Source organism: Equus quagga, chromosome 14 (assembly GCF_021613505.1).
Source record: "Equus quagga isolate Etosha38 chromosome 14, UCLA_HA_Equagga_1.0, whole genome shotgun sequence".
NCBI lineage: Eukaryota > Metazoa > Chordata > Mammalia > Perissodactyla > Equidae > Equus > Equus quagga.
Window position 1 is genome coordinate 31,333,247 of NC_060280.1, and position 19,034 is coordinate 31,352,280.

Sequence of the window (19,034 nt, forward strand, 5' to 3'; positions counted from 1 at the left end):
CTCTGACCTTCCCCTCTCTGACCTTCTCCTCTCTGACCTTCCCCCCTCTGACCTTCCCCTCTCTGACCTTCCCCTCTCTGACCTTCTCCTCTCTGACCTTCCCCCCTCTGACCTTCCCCTCTCTGACCTTCCTGGCTCTCATTGCCCCCTCCCTCCTGCCCTGTCTGTCTGGGAGGCCCAGGCCCTGGTAACAACTTCTACCTTCAGCCTCCGCTGCCCAGGCTGAGACCAGGCCCTCCCCAGGGTCATGTGGCCCCTGGGTCCCCATCAGTAGAAGCTGATCACCTCCCCCCATGTCCTGCAGGTCCAGAGCCAGGGCAGCCTTCTCTCTTCCCTCAGTGCCGCCTCCCTATATAAACCCCTACGGGAGCCTGCTGTTTGCCTCCCCCCACCGCCCCAGCCCACCTCATTGCCATCCCTGCCACCCAGGCACCAAATGCCCGACACCTCCAGTTTCCCAGCCTCCCCCACCGACCCCACTCAAGCACTGCTGTGTCCCAGGGATTACTGTGCCCGTGTGGCTGACACCCTGCCCTCATCACCCGGCCTCGCTTCTCGATCGCATCTCCGTCAGCTACCTCGGCCTCTTGCTCCCATGGGGGCCGCGCCTCGATCCGCCCTCCCTTCAGGTCTTCAGCTGAAGGATCAGTCTCTCGGCCTCGCCTCCTGGCATCTCCCTCCCTCCTCCACTCTGACGCACACCTGTCCCTAATCCTCCTTCTGGCCTTGGGCATTGCCCGTGGACTCTCTCCCTGTCTGCCTGTCTTCCTCTTATTGGCCTTGGCCTTGGGATCCATGGTCCATCACCTCAGCCCTTCTCTCATCGGTGTCCTTCATTCATGCATTCATTCAACAAGCCTGTTCTGAGGGCCTCCTGTGGGGCAGGCCCTGTTCTAGGCGCTGGCTTAGAGTGATGAACGAGACAGATACCATCCCTGCCCCCTTGGGGCTTCGGGTCTAGAGCAAATGTACCAATAAAAAGCAAAAGTTAGGGCTGGGAAGGAGAGAAACACTCCTCCTTAGAAGGAAGGAGAAGCCACCCCAACAGGAACTCCTTCCCCAGCCGCCTTGCTCCCTTCTCCTCTGCCCTCCAGCTCCACAGTAAGAGGCGCTGTGAGGGCCAGGCCCTTTGACATCTCCCATTCTCTCAATACCCTTGGGGAATTGCCAGAACTTACCCCAGGCCTTGAGGTGTTGTCTTAACGGGACCAGGTGCTCTGTCCCCGTTTTTGTCCCCCTGCTGTTCGGGTAGCCCAAGATCCCACTCACTTACTTAGCCTCCATCTAGAAATTTGACTGTGCTTGTGGTCCACCAGACCCTTCAGATTGTTTCCAGTTGTTAAACTTTGGCCTGTGCCTCTGTCCTCTTTTTTGTGTGTGGCACGTCATGGCAGCTTCCCCTCTCCCCAGCTGCACTCACACACTCTAGGTCTTCCATTTGCCCATTTGTGATAGCTGAGCTCCTGGTTCCGCCTCAGACACTGGGGATACAGATGTTTGTCGGATTCTTCCTCGGCCTCAAGTCTCCTGGGGGAAACTGAGGATCCATACGGGTGGAGTAAGTGGTGGGATTTTAGTAGGAGAGAAACCTGGTCACGTGGCCGCCATGTAGCGCAGGGCTGAGGCAGGGCCAGCACGCAAGAATCACCTGGGTCAGAGATTCTCAGAGCACGGTCTCTGGACCAGCAGCGCCAGCATCACCCGGGAGGTTGTTAGAAATGCAGACTCTCGGGCCTCATCAGAGACCTATTACATCAGACACTCTGGGCGTGGGGCCCACCGTCTGTGTTTTAAGTCCTGCAGGTGATTCTGATGCTCACAAAAGTTTGAGAACAGGGGTCTGGGTGAGAGATGGTCGTGCCTGCGCTGGAGTCCTGGCAGCTGGGAACAGGGGAAGGGGCCTCAGGGCATCAGGGTATCTGGGAGGCAGAATCGACAGGCCTTGGCGATGGCGTGTGGAGGGGTGAGGGTGAGGCTGAGTCAAGGATGGCTCTAAGGTTTGCTTGGGTGACTTCAAATCTCAAATCAGTGGCCCTGTGGTCCTTGTTCCCCCCTCCTGCCAGAGGGTCTTCCAGCCTCCAGTGAGCTCCTGCTCCCCACCCCCCTCCCCCTCTTGCTGCGGGTTCTTCACAAACAAGCCGCTCCCAGCCCATCCGTGGTAGTCAGGGCCGTTGCCACAGCAATTGACATCACGGTCTGGTCCCGGAGGAGCCTGTCACCCTCTTGCCTGCCTGCGATGCCTCCATTACAGCTTCAACTGGCAGTGGAGAGGAGGCATTTGGGGACTCCCACCCTCCTACACACCCCATTTTGAGGACTGGGTGGGGCTGAGGAGGGCCCTTGGCAAAAAAGGGAGGGAGGGGAGGGCCAAGGGTAGGCGGGGCCCTCCTTGGTGGCCTCTTCCCTTGGTGGCGAGGCCCCAGCCACTCGGCTCGTGGAGGTTGGTGGCAGCAGCGGCAGTGGGCCATGGCAGAGGATGAGCCGAAGCAGCTGCAGCTGGAGATGCCCCTGGTCCCCGACGAGTACCTGACCAGGCAGATGCGGCTGCGCTTGGAGAGCCTGACGCAGCGTGGGGAGAAGCGCCAGGACGGCGAGAAGCTGCTGCGGCCGGCCGAGACCGTGTACCGCCTCGACTTCGTGCGGCAGCACAAGCTGCAGTTTGAGCGCTGGGACGTTGTGCTGGACAAGCCGGGCAAGGTCACCATCACGGGCACCTCCCAGAACTGGACGCCCGACCTCACCAATCTCATGACCCGCCAGCTGCTGGACCCCACCGCCATCTTCTGGCGCCAGGAGGACTCGGAGGCCATGGGTTGGAACGAGGCCGATGCCCTGGAGTTCGGGGAGCGCCTGTCGGAGCTGGCCAGGATCCGCAAGGTCATGTACTTCCTGATCACCTTCAGCGAGGGCCTCGAGCCCGCCGACCTCAGGGCCTCCGTGGTCTTTAACCAGCTCTGATGGTGGCTGCTCGCTGCGGCCCCTCCGCTCACCCACTTGCCCTGTCCCCTGCCGGTACCCGCTTCCCCCAGCCGTGTGTCTGGGGACATTCTTCCAGCTGCTGGCCTCTACTCAGCTTGGCGGGGACCCCCTGAGCCTCGTCCTTCCTCCTCTCCTTTCTCTGGTGCTGGCGCTCCTGCTCAGGGAGGCCGATGCCCAGGCTCTAGAGTCTAGAAGCTGCGCCAGCTACCACTGCTTTTGCTGTAGACCAGGAGGCCTGGCCAGGGCTAGTGCGGGAAGACGGAGCAGCCGTGGGTCTCTGCCGTCCCTCTGCATCATTGTCAGGAGAGCAACTGAGAGGGACCGAGAGACAGACAGACACGGACACAGAGAGCGAAATCCAAAGAACCAGCCGTCGGGCATCTTCTGGAGATGGGGAGACAGAGACGATAGAGCAGCCTCCTTGGAGAATCCAGCAAACGGGCGTCTGCACCCTTTGCCGCCGCCCGTGTCCAGAGGTGAATGCAGCCTGAGGACCCAGGAAGGCGCCGCTCCTGGCACGGGCCTGGTGTGGTCCCTCGACACCTCGGGGACCCTCAGGACATCGGGAGGCTACTGTGGGGTCGATTTGGGCAGTGGGGAGTGGCCGGCACGCTGGAGGCTGTGCAGGGCAACTCTTTCTCTTCTGGGGATGACTTCAGGACGGGAGAAGTGAAGGGGAGAGTATGAAAAAGTCACATAGAGATCTATCTATCCACAGACATCAATATTGAGAGAGCATGCTATATTCACATGGATATATTCTAGAGTCTATACGCCCCCTGCGAACAAGTCTGATTGTAGGTTATCTATTATATAATTGTCCAGCCGGTTCTCGGGTGGCCCTTAGCAGAGGCTTGGTCCAAATGACATTGGGGAGGGGGCCTTCCTGAGCTGGGAGACTTTGAGGTTCCCACAGTGAAGCGGGGAACAGTGTGGTGCAGGGGTTTCCCTCTGTCTGGGGAGCTGGATAGAGGGATCCGGAGCCCTGGCGTCTTTAGTGGATCAAGGGACAGGTTGGGGGCAGGCTGATAGGGCAGTTATGATGGCTGAGGGTCAGAAGTGGGCTGCAAGTGACAGTGGGGTGTGACAGTGGGACAGTGGCCTCAGGTCATTGGGTGCAACCCACTCACCAAACAGACGGCAACGGAGGCCTGATCGTCAGCAGATTCAGTGCCGGCCCCCAAGCCTCATTCCTACTCGCGCTGCACAGGCCCAGTGACCTCTTCTTTGAGGGAGGAGTCTGCCTGGCCTGGCATCAGCCAAAGGCCCCTCAGGACGTGCCCCCAACACCCTGTCTCAAGGCCAGCCCTGTTTTTTGTCAGGAACGTGCCCGTGACATTTCCCTCACGAAACCGAGCCGTCGGGGGGCCGCAGGGCCCTGGGAACAGATGCACTGAGAGACAGAGGGTGCGAGTCATCTGTAATTGCCAGGGCTGCCGGGAGGGGGAGCCCCACTCCAGAGGCCTGGAGGCCTGCCAGTGGGAGGGGGGTGTTGAGTCGGGGGTCTTTAGCTGGGAGATAGACTGTGGTGTGAGCTGTGGTCCTTTCTAACTCCTGGCTCTGGGCTGTCCCCTACGTGCTGGAAGAGGTCCCGGCATGGCCTGCCTGGCTTCTCCGCTCGCTGTGGGGGGAAGCCAGACCCCTGGGGGTGGCCCTGCCTTTCTGCCTTTTTGCTTGACCTCTCCCTGCAGCTCTGGGAGCAGACTGCCTGTACCCGACCCTCCCCCACCACATCTGCCCCATGTGGGCATGTGAGTGCCTCTGCTGTGCCCAGAGTGTGTCCTCAATAAAGCCTGTGTCCCCGCCTCGGTGGTGTGCAGTCTTTCACCGCATGCCACCCCCTCCCGTTCCAGGAGATCTTATCACCACCCTGAGCATACCCTCCCCTGCCCCTCCCACACTCCTGACCCCTCCTCCCGCCACTTCCAGGGACAAGGCCCAGAGCAGTCAGGTGACTGGCCCAGCGTCAGACCTCAGGATGGAGTTTAGAACCAAGACACCCAACCAGGAACCAATGCCCCCAACAGTTTCTCTCCAGTGGCCCGCAGCCCGGCCTCTGTCGGGATGTGGAGAGAGCCATGCTGAGTCTACAGGGAGGCGCCATCGCCATCTGGTCCTTGGCAAGCGAGGCCTGGAGGGCCTGGGTGGGGACACACCATGCCATGCTCAATTTTGAGACTCCCTCCTTTGCAGGGTGGCCGGGCATGGGGTAGACGGGGCAGGGGCATGGCAGGGGTGGGCTGGGGTCAGGCCTGTGCCCAGGTTTAGTCCAGACTCTGTTGTCGCCAATTTGCTGCATGTCCTCGGGCAGCCCCTGATGCTCTCCCAGACTCCGACTTTCTAGAGGGAACAGCTGGTTCTGTGAAGTCCCTCCAGCTCTGCCCCACTGGCCACATCACCTCAGGGCCCCGCCCGACCTTCTTCAGGGCTCGGGCCCTTGCCTCTCTCTCAGGCTCACCCATTTTTTGGACAGAGACAACCGAGGCCCAGAGGAGAAGGCCACCTGCCCAAGGTCATAGAGGCCAGGGAGGGGCCAGAGGAGGGGTGTGAGTGGACCATGCTCTGCGTCTGTGGACCTCTGACCCTGTGACGCTGGCCCCCTGGGATGGGCAGGGGCCATGCGCCCACCACACCTGAGGGCCAGACCCGGGTGAGACCAACTTCTTCCTGGAGACCAAGGTCAGCCCCTGCTTCAGAGGCCACACTTGGCCACACTTTGCTTCAAAATGCTCCCCCAGGTCTCACACCCCCTCCTCCTCCACCCCAGAGCCACCTCGCTTCCCTTCCCCAGCCCTGCCCCCACCTCCACCTCTTAGGGCTCTCTGCTTCCAGACATAGCCCTCCCCAAGCCCTGCCCTTCCAGCCATGGCCTCTGCCACTCCTGAAGACGCCTCTGGGAGGGGTGGGGCAAGTGGAGATGAGCGACCCGGCCCTTCCCTCCCCCTTCCCAGGCTCTGTGCTGAGACTGAGACTGGTCCTGGAGGGAGTGCCGGGAGTGGGAAATGAGGAGCCATCTTGCACGGAAACCACCAGAAACCTTGGAGCAAAGAGACCTGCCAGATTCCATGGAGACAGTGCGGCATAGGGACCTGTCCCGGCTCTGCCACCCGCCACCTGTGTGACCCTGGGCAACCTCTCTGAGCCTGTTTCCTCATCTGTTGGGGGTGCTAATAATGGTGCCTCCCTCCTAGGGTCATTGTGAAGGGTAAATGGGTCAGTGTTTGTAAAGCATCCGAGCTTCAGGACTGGAATGTGGGCACTGTCTCTCGGTTTGCTCACTGTTATTCTCTCGTCACTGTAGACACGTGGTCTCACTTTTCAGTTATTCTGAAAAGAGGGCAGTAGGAGAACCTGTTTACCTAGGAGGAGCGCACGGTTCAGAGAGGTGCCTTGAACTGCCTGAGGCAGCACAGCAGCCCAATGCTCATGGCAGCAGGTGGAGTGAGGTGGAGGGACTGGCAGGGACTGGGGCCAGGCCTGGCTCTGTAGTTGCAGAGAGCGGACACGGGGGAATGGATTCTCCTCTGCCACTGTCACCAGGCCCACAATGGCCCATCTGAGGGGACCTGTAGCCCTCACAGTGTAGCTGGGGAGCCCAGCGGGAGGGGGCCTGCCCCAAGGCTGGGGTCCCCGCCCAGGTCTCTGAGCCTCTGGCTGTGCTCACACCCTGCCCTGTGAGCAGGAGGCCCTGGGGCCCCTGCAGGTGCGTCAGCGTCCTGCTCTCTGGGAGGCGAGCCGGGGGCTCTGCTCTCCTGAGGTGGCAGGTGGGGGCGCCCCATCTTCCTGGTCCCTTCCGGTCATGGCATCTGAAACTCAGGAATTTGCACCTCTTGGGGTCAGAAGCTGAGAACTTCAGCTTCAGGAGCTTCAGATGCTCAGGACCAGGGACCCTGTAATTTTGAGCACTCAGAGGCCTGTGGCTCTCCTCCCCTGCCGTGGGTGATACAGGAAACCCCACTGTGACCCCTCATCCTGAGGCCTGGCCAGCCTCATCAGAAATGCTCCGCGCTGGCCCTCGGGGGTCCCAGGCAGAAATCTTTGCAAAGCTCCTTCCCTGGGCCAGGCCTGCACGCACACTCACACATACACTGACAGTCACACACTCGCACACTCACGTGCACACCCCAATCACACATGCATCCCGAGCAGTGCTGCACCCCCCACCCCGGGCTCTTGACCCTCCCAGCCTCTCCTCTTCTCTCTGTCACATGCCTGGGCAGGGGTCCCAGGAGGATTTGAGCCCAGCCTCTTGGGTCTAGGTGGGACCCCCTCCCCCCACCCCCCCCAGGGAAAACCCCGGGAGCACCAGGGGATGCTGTGGTGCCTGCATCAGTGGGACCCTGGGGTTTCTGTGCCAATTCTTCAGCGGCCGGCTGTTCACGGCTCCCCTGGGTGTGAGGGGTCTCTAGCCCCATGCCGTCCTGTCTCACTGCCTGGTCAGCCCAAGCAGGTGCCTCAGCCCCTCAGGCCTCGCTTTCCCACCCGCATGGGCGCTGTTGTTGAGGTCCTTCTCTTCTGGAGAGGGGGCTTGACCAGGTCACCTCCGCTCCCTCCCAGGCCCGAGGTTTGTGGCCCGTTGTGTGAGTGTGCACACTTGTACTCCAGACACCAGCAGGGATGGCCCCTCATGGGTGCACTGCCCTCCAAGTTTACGCAGCCCTGCCAGGCCATTAGTGACCTTGTTTCCCACAACAGTCCCGGGGGTGGGGTAGGTCGACGCAGACGCGGGGCTGAGAGAGGTGACCCAGTCAAATCCAAGTCCTTGCCCCACCCTGCAGTCAAGAATGTGGTGTCTGGTAGTGGGGACGGCGTCACCAGCTGGGGCCTCGCTGCGGCCCATGCTCGGGGATTTTCCTCCCAGAAAGACTCGACCGGCTGGGCTGTGGAGCTGGGTCATGCCCCGTGCTGGGTGCCGGGGGTTGGGGCGTGAGCTTGGCTGGGCCCTGCCTTTGAGGGGCACCCGCTGTGGTTGGGGAGAGAGCCTGGGGAGCGGCTGCCCAACAGTGCCCGAGGGGACGCGAGGTCAGGAGGCCCCTGCAGGCCACTGCTCAGCTGGCTCCTGAAGGACAGGGACCACAGTGCCACCCGTGGGAACCACACATGCCTAGCAGAGGCGGCCTGGAGCATCACGGGGTGTCAATGTCCTGGGGGCCTGGGGGAGGCGGTGTTCAGGGGTGAAGCTGAGAGAGTCGGCAGAGCTGGTCTGCAGGGCTCCAACTGCCAGGCCGGGGGGAGCTAGTGTCCTGGTGATGGGGCCTTTGAACTGGAGATAGCATGAGGGGGGAGAGCCGGCCTGACGGGCTCGCTGTACCCGTCCCTCTATAGCTGTCAACTCGTGGCCCATCTCCTTTCCCCTCCACCCCCACTTCCCCCAGGCAGCGTATCATTTCATCCATAGATATTTCTGGATGCATCTCTGGATGATAAGGACATGTTAAAAACAAAACAGAACAACAACAAAAACATAACCATAATAGCATAACACAACTAAAATAATTTTACAATTATTTCTTAATATCATCAAATAGCCAGTAAATGTTCTGGGTTCCAAATTGTGCCATACGTGTGTGTGTGTGTGTTTGTTGGAACCAGATCCAAACAAAGGCCCATACTGCAATTGGTTGGTCCCCTTCATCTTTTCATTTTTTTCTTTGCAATTTATTTGCTAAAGAAACCAGCCGTCCTGTGGCGTTTCTGACTATCTGGATTTTGCTGGCTGCCTTTTCCTGGTGCCTCCAAACACGAGCTCCTTCCCCTGCGTCTCCTGTCAGCTAGGACTCACTTCTGGAAGCTTGATAAGGTTCAGGTACAAATTTTTGTTGTGACTGCTTCATAGGAGACACCGTGTACTTCTCTCCGGAGGCACATGGTGTCTGGTTGTCTCTCTTTTTTTGAGATGTTAGAAGCCACTGATGATCCTAAGCTGTGAAGGTTAGAAGCCACAATTGCCTAGATCCATGATTTGTCAGTGGTTGCAAAATAGTAGGAACCTCATATTCTAATTTCTTAGCTGGAATTCATCTCCAGATGCGAAGCTCTGTTCGTCTGCTATTGGTTAACCTCTGGTGCAGTTTGTATAGAAAAGGCAGGATAAATCCTCGGTTCTTTCCCTTAATTTTCCATTTTCAAAAAAATGAGTTGAGGGGCCGGCCCCATGGAGTAGTGGTTAAGTTTGGTGCAGTGCACTCCGTTCCAGTGGCCCAGGTTCACAGGCTCGAATCTCGGGCACAGACCTATACCACTTGTCAGCCATGCTGTGGCAGCAACCCACATACAAAGTAGAGGAAGACTGGCACTGATGTTAGTTCAGGGCTAATCTTCCTCAAGCAAAAGAAAAAAAAACGGAGGAAGATTGGCAACAGATGTTAGTTCAGAGCTAGTCTTCCTCAGCAAAAAAGAAAGAGTTGATTTCCTGCCATCCTCCAAGAGTGACTAATTATTTGTTTGTGTAAGTATCATTGTGACCTCATGGATGTAATATATTTGATGTGTTTTCATCCATCATAGTTTTCTTAGCCAGTGGGAGCCTCTTCGGATTTGTTCCTGAATCTCTTGACGTGGTCCTGGGGGTCTTTGGTCCCTTCCTTGATTTCTGGCGTGAACAGATGTGGTGTGGAAGGGTTTTTAGTTTATGTGCTATGTGGACACACCTTCCTGGACAGTCTCCTTCTCGCAGGGAACCCCGGCTGGCAGCAGAGGGGCAGAGGGCTGAGAGGGCTCGTCTGGGTCCACCCCATGCCAGGTCCAATGGCTGTGATGCAGGAGGGGAAATTGAGGCCCATGGGGATCCCTGACTCTGGGTCTCGAGGCCCTGGAGCCTCCTTAGCTGCTTTTTGAGCCACAGCAGGCTAAGAGCCGAGGCCTGGGTTTGGCTGGTGATGCTCCTGTGATCTCAGCGAGGGCTCCCTCCTCCGCCCCGTGCAGTCCAGAGCTTTCAGAGCAGGGAGCAGTCGGGGAGGGTGCAGTGGCCTGGCCGTGTTCTCAGCTTCCGACTCCCCATCGCTCTGCGTGCTTGGGTAGCTCCTTGCTCCTCCCTGGACCCCAGCCTTCCCATCTTTGCAGGAGCGATGGTACCCCCACCCTGCACGTGCCCCGTTTTGATACAGCTTTCTGTCCTGCAAGCAACATGGGAGAGAGCGTGGGGGTCAGGGCCGAGGCCGGCCTGGGGGTTTTTACTTAGAAAGGATGGAGTTGACCGAAAAGGGACCAGCCAACATCAGGCCCTTGCTGGGTTCCAGACCCGGTGCAAGGCTCCAAAGCCCTGAGTTTGAATCCTGCCTCCCTCACCCATGCCTGGGTGGCCTTCTGCCCGAGACTTCCCGTAGTATCGCTTCAAAAGATAGCAATGAGGATGAGGGGTGAGGAAACAGCCAGCCAGCGGGCCGCGCCCACACCCTGCGGGGCTCCATTAGTGGCCTCAGCGCCTCTCCCTGAAATGCTTTGCATTTTCATTTTCTTGGTCTCCAGTGTCCCCCCAGGGAGCATTTCTCTTTACCAGCATCCCCGTTGCTGGTTGACGGTAAGAGGCGTGTAAACAACAGCATCCTTAATGGCTGTGGGGGTTGGGGAGCGGCCTGGGCCTGACATCTCTGCGCAGGCCCGTCTGGGCCTCTGGATTCACAGCCTCCTCACGCATCTCTGGACGGCCACCCCTGCGCCCGAGGGTGGTTTTCTTCTAGAAGCAGCTGGTGTCAGGGGGATGTTGTCCAGTGCCCAGCAGGGCCAGCAGGTCCCCTCCCTCACTAGATGAGGGCTTTTCCCTCCCTGCCCACCTCCTGCTGCCCCCATGCCACTGTTTGTCCTCATCCACTTGGGGGACCCCTCTGCCAGCTCTCAGGGCGCCTGCTCAGAAGCTGTGCTGGCCCTCCGGGGTCGGGCCCACCACTCCCTTCTCCCCACGCCCCCACATGCACCCCGTGTCAGCCTCGCATTTGCCTGCGTGCCCCCACCAGGCTGGGAGCCTCCCGAGGGCAGGCACTGTGTCTGGTTCATTTGGTTCCTCGGTGCCAGCGTGGGGCTGTGCACAGAGCTGTCCGCACTGATAAAGAATGTGTGTGTTTTCTCACCATGTGACCCTGGACAAGTTTCTTGCCCTCTCTGAGCCTCGGTTTTCTCATCTGTAAAGTGGAGATGGATAGTAGTAATCTACTCATGGGGTTTTTGCACAAATTTAACCGAGATAACCCGTGGTGGTCACAGGCTGGGTACCTGACATTTCCAAGATGCTCCATAAACAAGCAGTATCATTAGAGTTCCAAGCAGTGCCTATGAATGTAAGCATTCGGTTAACCCCTGTTTATCAAGCACCCTCTGGGCCAGGCCTGGGCTACGTGCTGAGTAGATAACAGCGACCAAGACTGATGTGTCTCTGCCCTCAGAGAGCTGACGCACCAGTGAGAGTGTCAGAACTGAACACAACATCACACACTCGTTTAATTAAAACTGGGCGAAGTGTCTCAGAGAAGTTCCGGGGGCCACAATGGACAGGGGTTCTGGCCTAGTCTGAAGAGTCAGGGAGGGCTTCCTGGAGGAAGCGGAGGATGGACCCTAAAGGACAAGTGAGAGTCAGCTAGAGGAGAGCCTGGAGGAGGGGGCAGGGGTGGGGGGTGGGTAGAGAGCCTGGGAGGTGGGGGTGGGGGGCAGAGCACATTGGTGCTGGACCTCATTTTCCGGGGAAGTGACTGGATCAGAAAGATCACTCTGCTGCTGTGGCGGGTGAGGGCAGATGTGACCCCTGATGCTGTTACAGTGTGCAGGGGCCACGAGAGGGGGACTGGGCCTGGGCGGTGTCAGGCGGATGGAGAGGAGACAGATTTCAGCAGAATGTAGGAGCTCGGATCTACCTCATTGGTTGGAGAGAGGGAAAGCGAGGAGGCCAGCGTGGCCCAGCTTCGGGCTCGGGCTGGACTGGGTGGCTGGTGGCACCATTCACCAGGTGGAACTGGGATGGATATGGCAGATTTCTGAGTGGGGAGGATGCAGATAGAGGCACGAGGAAGGGAGGAGGAAGCTCACAGAAGCAGAATGACAGAGCTGGAAGGAGCCGAAGGGAGTCTCCAACCACTGCAGAGATGGGGAAACTGAGGCCCAGAGATGAGAAGGGTTCGCCCACGTCCCACCTTGGTTCGTGGCAGAGATAGGGATTGACCCGATATTCTTTTCCATTTGTATCCCCTGGAGGCAGGCACCCCCATGTCCTCAGGAAGCCCGCTGTGCCCCTCACTGTGTTCCCATCCTGTTCCCCCACCCCAGGTCATCCCGGACTGGAAGGAGCAGGAGTGGGACCCCAAGAAGCCTGACGCTTATGCGGGCATCTTCCACTTCCACTTCTGGCGCTTTGGGGAGTGGGTGGACGTGGTCATCGATGACCGGCTGCCCACGGTCAACAACCAGCTCATCTACTGCCACTCCAGCTCCCGCAATGAGTTCTGGTGTGCCCTGGTGGAGAAGGCCTATGCCAAGTAGGTGCCAGCAGTGGGCAGGCGGGCGGATGGCCAGGCTGGGGCGACAGTCCTGATGGGCTCTGCATGGGTGTTCCTCCAGCCAGGGCTCCAGGCACAGAGACATGAGGGGCTGGTGTAAAGTCACACAGCAGGCTGAGAGCCTGGGCACCCAGAGCTGAGCCTGTGCTGGGTGGGGTGGAGGCCTGGACTGAAGGTCCTCTGGTACGTGGTGTCAAGTCCCCACGACCAATCCACACATGGAGGAATAATTACTCTCACTTCCACCGGAGGAGACTGAGGCCACAGCAGGTGTCCTGCAGGTGGCTGGGGACAGAGCCTGTGCTCACATTCAGGTCGGTGGTTCTTTCCCAAAGATCCAAGCTGCCCAGCCCTCCCCAGGGGTCTTGCTGGGGCTGTGGTGGCTCAGAGCCTGGGCTGGCTGTACAGGGTGGACCAATTGACCTCCTTCCCTGCTCACTGGGCTTCCCTCCTCCACCTGTCCATCTGTCTGCCTGCCTGACTGTCCGTCCATTCTGTCTTTGCTGACCCTCCTCCTGCTCTGTGCCAGGCCCTGGGTCCCCAGCACGTGCACCAGCAGAGGTTTGCTGAACTGTGGAGGGCTTTGGAGCAGAGTGACCATCCCAGACCCCTGCAGGACAGGGCTGGCCTGGGGCAGGAGGGCCAGCCGGCTCAGAGACCAGCCCCGCCAGCTCTGGGGGAGCCTCTCCTGGTTCCTCCTCCCAGGCCCATTTGTGAGTCTCCTTAGATGATGTGTGTCTGTGTCCGTGTCCGTGTGTGTGTTTGTGTGTGTGTGTGTGTGTGTATGAAAGGAAAAGGAAAAACAGAAACTCCCAACATCAAAAACAAACCCAAGAAAACACAACGGTTGACAGATTCCGTTTTTAATCCTAAGACAGCAAAACCTGCCCCCTGGTGGTCACTGAGTCTCCGTGGTCCGTGGTGCAAGCCCCTCGCCTCCCACTTCCAGGAGAGCCCCCAGGGGGCTTGCTCGGGTTTTTTGTTTTTATAATAGTTTTATTATATTTTTTACTGTGGTAAAGTAGAGTATTTATCAGTTTGACTGTGTATAAATGTACGATTCCGTGGCATGAGTTGCATTCACAGTGCTGTGTACCCATCACCACTGTCTATACCCAAAACTTTGTCATCACCCCCAACGTAAACTCGGTACCCGCTAAACAGTAGCTCCCGCTTCCCCGCTCCCTCAGCCCCTGGGGACCTCTCTTGTGCTTTCTGTCTCTGTGGATTGGCCTATTCCAGGGAGCTCATGTGAGTGGAATCACGCAGTGGTTGTCCTTCTGTGTCTGGCTTCTTTTGGTTAGCAGAAGGTTTTCAAGGTCCGTCCAGGTGTAGCTGGTGTCAAAATTTCATTCCTCCTTGTGGCTGAATCGTATTCCGTTGCGTGTCTGTGCCGCACTCTGTTTATCCAGTCCTCTGTCCATGGGCACTTGGGTTGCTCCCCTGCGTGGCTGTTATGGATAACGCCGCTGTGAACGTCGGTGTTTGAGGCTCTGCCTTCAGGTCTTTGGATATGTACCTAGGAGTGAATCGCTGGGTCTTATGGTGGTTCTATGTTTAAATTTTTGAGTAACCACCAAACTGTTTTCCACAGTGGCTGCACCGTTTATACTTGTTTTTTCGTTTATTTACTTTTTAAATTATAAAACGAATGCACGTCTGTTGTAGCAAATCCAGAAAGTATAGAAAAGGGGCCCGTCTGTTCAGGACCTGCTCTGCCATGGTCCCCCCTGCATGTCCCCACTGGCTCCCTTTGCCCTCTGTGCCCCTCCCACACCCTCCCCGACCGCTGGCAGCTCTTTCAACATCGTTGATGCATCTTTTTGTTTGTGGGTTCCTTACAAAACCTGTGTTGCTGTTTCGCTGGCATGTGTTTTCAATGTACGTAAATAGTGTTATGTTATATATCCCATTCTGCTTCTCACGTTCACATCCAGCACCCTGCCTGTAAGCCAGGCCCCAGGCCTTTTCCTAACATTTAAATAAGGAGCCACAACTGGGTCCCCAGCACCTGGTGTGTTACACATAGTAGATGCTTGATATATTTTAAGTGAATTATTGCATACCTTTTAAATGTGACAGGAATCCAGCTATATTGCTTTTTCAAATGTAACAAGTGAGTGCTAGCGTTTCCCTCCCAGGGGACTTCTTCGGCAGTGCTGTGTTCACTGGCTGCTGAATGTTCCAGAGTGGAGACCCAGCATTAGTTTTTAAAACCAGTTCCCTTGTTGTTAGACATTTAGGTGATTTCTAGTTTTACGTTGTTATAAATAATGTTACTCATCCAGAATTGATGTATCAAAAGATATATGAGCTTTTAACATCAGGGCTGGCCTGGAGGTGTAGTGGTTAAGTTTGTGCACTCCGCTCAGGTGGCCTGGGGTTTGCAGGTTCAGATCCTGGGCACGGACCTAGCATCACTTCTCAAGCCATGCTGTGGCGGCATCCCACATGAGATAGAGGAAGATTGGCACACATGTTAGCTCAGTGACAATCTTCCTCAAGCACAAAGAGGAAGATTGGCAACAGATGTTCGATCAGGGCCAATCTTCCTCATTAAAAAAAAAAGATATATGAGCTTTTAATGTTTTTGAAAAGAATTAACTAGATTTCTGGACAGCTTATTTTTGAAGATGGGGCTGTGAAGGCAAAGGGGAATTTGAGTGATACAATGGTGTGGGTCAGTGGGACAAACGTTGGCCTGGGAGCTGGAGACCTGAGTTCTAGTGTTGGCTGTCCCAGGGGCCCTGCTGTGTGACCTAGAAGTTTGCTTGACCTCTCTGAGTCTCAAAAATCTTCCCATATGGATGGTTCACCATGCGCAAGTCAATCAACGTGATACACTACATTAACAAATTGAGAAACAAAAACCACATGATCATCTCAATAGATGCAGAGAAGGCATTCGACAAGATCCAACATCGATTTATGATAAAAACCCTCAATAAAATGGGTATAGAAGGAAAGTACCTCAACATAATAAAGGCCATATATGACAAACCCACTGCCAACATCATACTCAATGGACAAAAACTGAAAGCCATCCCTCTGAGGACAGGAACAAGACAAGGGTGCCCACGTTCACCACTCCTATTCAACACAGTACTGGAGGTGTTGGCCAGAGCAATTCGGCAGGAAAAAGAAATAAAAGGAATCCAAATAGGTAATGAAGAAGTAAAACTCTCGCTGTTTGCAGACGACATGATCTTATATATAGAAAACCCCAAAGAATCCATAGAAAAACTATTAGAAACAATCAACAGCTACAGCAAAGTAGCAGGGTATAAAATCAACATACATAAATCAGTAGCATTTCTATACACTAACAATGAACTAACAGAAAAAGAACTCAAGAACTCAATCCCATTCACAATCACGACAAAAAGAATAAAATACCTTGGGATAAACTTAACCAAGGAAGTGAAGGATCTATACAATGAAAACTACAAGACTTTCTTGAAAGAAATTGACGACAACATAAAGAGATGGAAAGACATTCCATGCACATGGATTGGAAGAATAAACATAGTTAAAATGTCCATACTATCTAAAGCAATCTACAGATTCAATGTCATCCCAATCAGAATCCCAATAACATTCTTTACAGAAATTGAACATAGAATCCAAAAATTCATATGGGGCAACAAAAGACCGCAAATTGCTAAAGCAATCCTGAGTAAGAAAAACAAAGCTGGAGGCATCACAATCCCCGTTTCAAAACATACTACAAAGCTACAGTGATCAAAACAGCATGGTACTGGTACAAAAACAGGTCTACAGATCAATGGAACAGAATTGAAAGCCCAGAGATAAAACCACACATCTGTGGAGAGCTAATCTTCGACAAAGGAGTGGAGGGCCTACATTGGAGAAAAGAAAGTCTCTTTAACAAATGGTGCTGGGAAAACTGGACAGCCACATGCAAAAGATTGAAAATTGACCATTCTTTTTCACCACACACCAAAATAAACTCAGAATGGATCAAAGACCTAAAGATTAGGCCTGAGACAATAAGTCTTTTGGAAGAGAATATAGGCAGTACACTCTTTGACATCAGTTTCAAAAGAATCTTTTCGGACACTGTAACTCCTCAGTTGAGGGAAACAATAGAAAGAATAAACAAATGGGACTTCATCAGACTAAAGAGCTTCTTCAAGGCAAGGGAAAACAGGATTGAAACAAAAAAACAGCCCACTAATTGGGAAAAAATATTTACAAGCCACTTATGCGACAAAGGGTTAATCTCCATAATATACAAAGAACTCACACGGCTTAACAACAAAAAAACAAACAACCCGATCAAAAAATGGGCAGAGGACATGAACAGACATTTCTCCAAAAAAGATATAAGTATGGCCAATAGCACATGAAAAGATGTTCATCATCACTAATCATCAGGGAAATGCAAATCAAAACTACACTAAGATATCACCTTACACCCGTTAGATTGGCAAAAACATCCAAAACCAAGAGCGACAAATGTTGGAGAGGTTGTGGAGAAAAAGGAACCCTCACACACTGTTGGTGGGAATGCAAACTAGTGCAGCCACTATGGAAAACAGTATGGAGATGTCTCAAAAAGTTAAAAATAGAAATACCTTATGACCCAGCCATCCCACTACTGGGTATCTATGCTAAGAACCTGAAATCAGAAATCCCAAGAGTCCTTTGCACCCCTATGTTCATCGCAGCATTATTTACAATAGCCAAGACGTGGAACCAACCTAAATGCCCAGAAACTGATGATTGGATAAAGAAGATATGGTATATATACACAATGGAATACTACTCAGCCATAAAAAAGGACAAAATTGGTCCATTCGCAGCAACATGGATGGACCTCGAGGGTATTATGTTGAGCGAAATAAGCCAGACAGAGAAAGACTAACTCTATATGACTCCACTCATAGGTGGAAGATAACATATAGACAAGGAGAACTGATCGGTGGTTACCAGGGAAAAGGGGGGGTGTGGGGAGGGCACAAAGGGGGAAGTGGTGTACTCACAACAAGACTAACAATAATGTACAACTGAAATCTCGCAAGGCTGTAATCTATCATAATCTTAATAAAAAAAAAAAATCTTCCCATATGGTAAAGGATTTAGACCAGCAGGGGAACAGGAACTGGGAATTCTTTCCATATTGCTCCCCAGGCTGGCGGGCTGTTACCAGGCCCTCGATGGAGGCAACACAGCAGATGCACTGGTGGACTTCACAGGTGGCGTTTCCGAGCCCATCGACCTGACAGAGGGGGGCTTCGCCCATGATGAGGCCAAGAGGAACGAGCTCTTTGAGCGTGTGTTGAAGGTGCACAGCCGAGGAGGCCTCATCAGCGCCTCCATCAAGGTGAGCGCAGAGCCGGGCCCCAGAGGCCGCCCCTCCCCGACACCGACCCCACGGGGCAGGAGGTGGGGGCTCTTTAACAAACCCTCAGCCTCATGAGAGGAGGGAGCAGTTGGAGGGTGCAGCCCCCTCTGTGCTGGGCAGCCCACCCACAGGCGTCCCGCACTCCCTCACACGCTAGGAAAGCCTTGCCCACAGTGTCCGACCAACATCTCCCTCTCCCGGGCCTCTCATGCTGTGCTGATGGGTGTGGATGCCTCTGAGGGTCCCTCCGTCAAGGTCTGAGGCTAGAAGGTGACCAGAAGAGGGGAGGGAGCCCCCCTGCCTGCTGGTACCGGCCGGGCGCTTTAAGAGGATCATCTTATTCCGGGTGGGAAAGCTGGGGCTCAGTGAAGGCAGAATTTGAACCCAGGGTTGGCTGACCCAGTGACACATTGATAAACTGCTCTCTGGAAAAAGAAAAGGCCCTGATTTGCAGCATTTGCTGACTTCTGTGGTGTAAATATTCCCACCATGCCTTGCAAAATTGTTCCGGTTGACTCCAACCCCCCTCACGGGGCCAACCATAGACCATACTGCAGTCTCTTCCTCGGCCCCACACTGCTGCTCCCAGAGCGCCCCGTGAAGGCTGTGCCCCCCAGGCTCGGGCCCTAACCACACAGGAGCCCGCTCGCCCCTTAGTGCAGGGCCGCCATTCCCTCCCCGTCCTGTAGCCTGACCCAGTGCTGCCTCCCGCCAATGGTGTCCTCCTGCAGGCAGTGACAGCGGAGGACATGGAGGCCCGCCTGGCATGCGGCCTGGTGAAGGGCCACGCATACGCCATCACCGATGTGCGCAAGGTGCGCCTGGGCCACGGCCTGCTGACCTTGTTCAAGTCGGAGAAGCTGGACATGATCCGCCTGCGCAACCCCTGGGGCGAGCGGGAGTGGAATGGGCCCTGGAGCGACACGTGAGGCCCGGGGAACAGAGGGTGGGGGAAGGGAGGAGGCACAGGGCAGACCCCAGGGGGACGGCCCCTGGTTTGATGGCTCAGGTGAGGACAGGGGTGGGCTTCCTGGAGGAGGTGGCACTGGGGCTGGGCCTTGAAGGATTTGGGGGAGGGTGACCTTAGGAGGACGCTTCCTTTGGAGTGGGTGTAGGGGGATGGACTCAGCATGGGCCAAGGCCTGGAGGTGGGGATGAGCTGATTCCTGCAGGGCCGTAGAGACCAGTCTGGCGAGTGAGTGGGG

The 19,034-nt window shown here is 55.5% G+C and overlaps 2 protein-coding genes across 2 annotated transcripts in view; both read left to right on the forward strand.

The window, feature by feature from the left end:
* Positions 1–19,034, forward strand: part of CAPN5 (calpain 5) — a 54,608-nt gene that overhangs the window by 26,543 nt on the left and 9,031 nt on the right. The window contains exons 4-6 of the mRNA XM_046638068.1: positions 12,232–12,440; positions 17,616–17,808; positions 18,561–18,754. Of these exons, the coding sequence (XP_046494024.1) occupies positions 12,232–12,440; positions 17,616–17,808; positions 18,561–18,754 (596 nt within the window). The remainder of the gene's footprint in view (positions 1–12,231; positions 12,441–17,615; positions 17,809–18,560; positions 18,755–19,034) is intronic.
* OMP (olfactory marker protein) lies at positions 2,467–3,079 on the forward strand. Its single transcript, XM_046638070.1, has one exon. It carries the CDS (start codon positions 2,467–2,469, stop codon positions 2,956–2,958), a length of 492 nt encoding a protein of 163 aa, XP_046494026.1. The 3' UTR covers positions 2,959–3,079.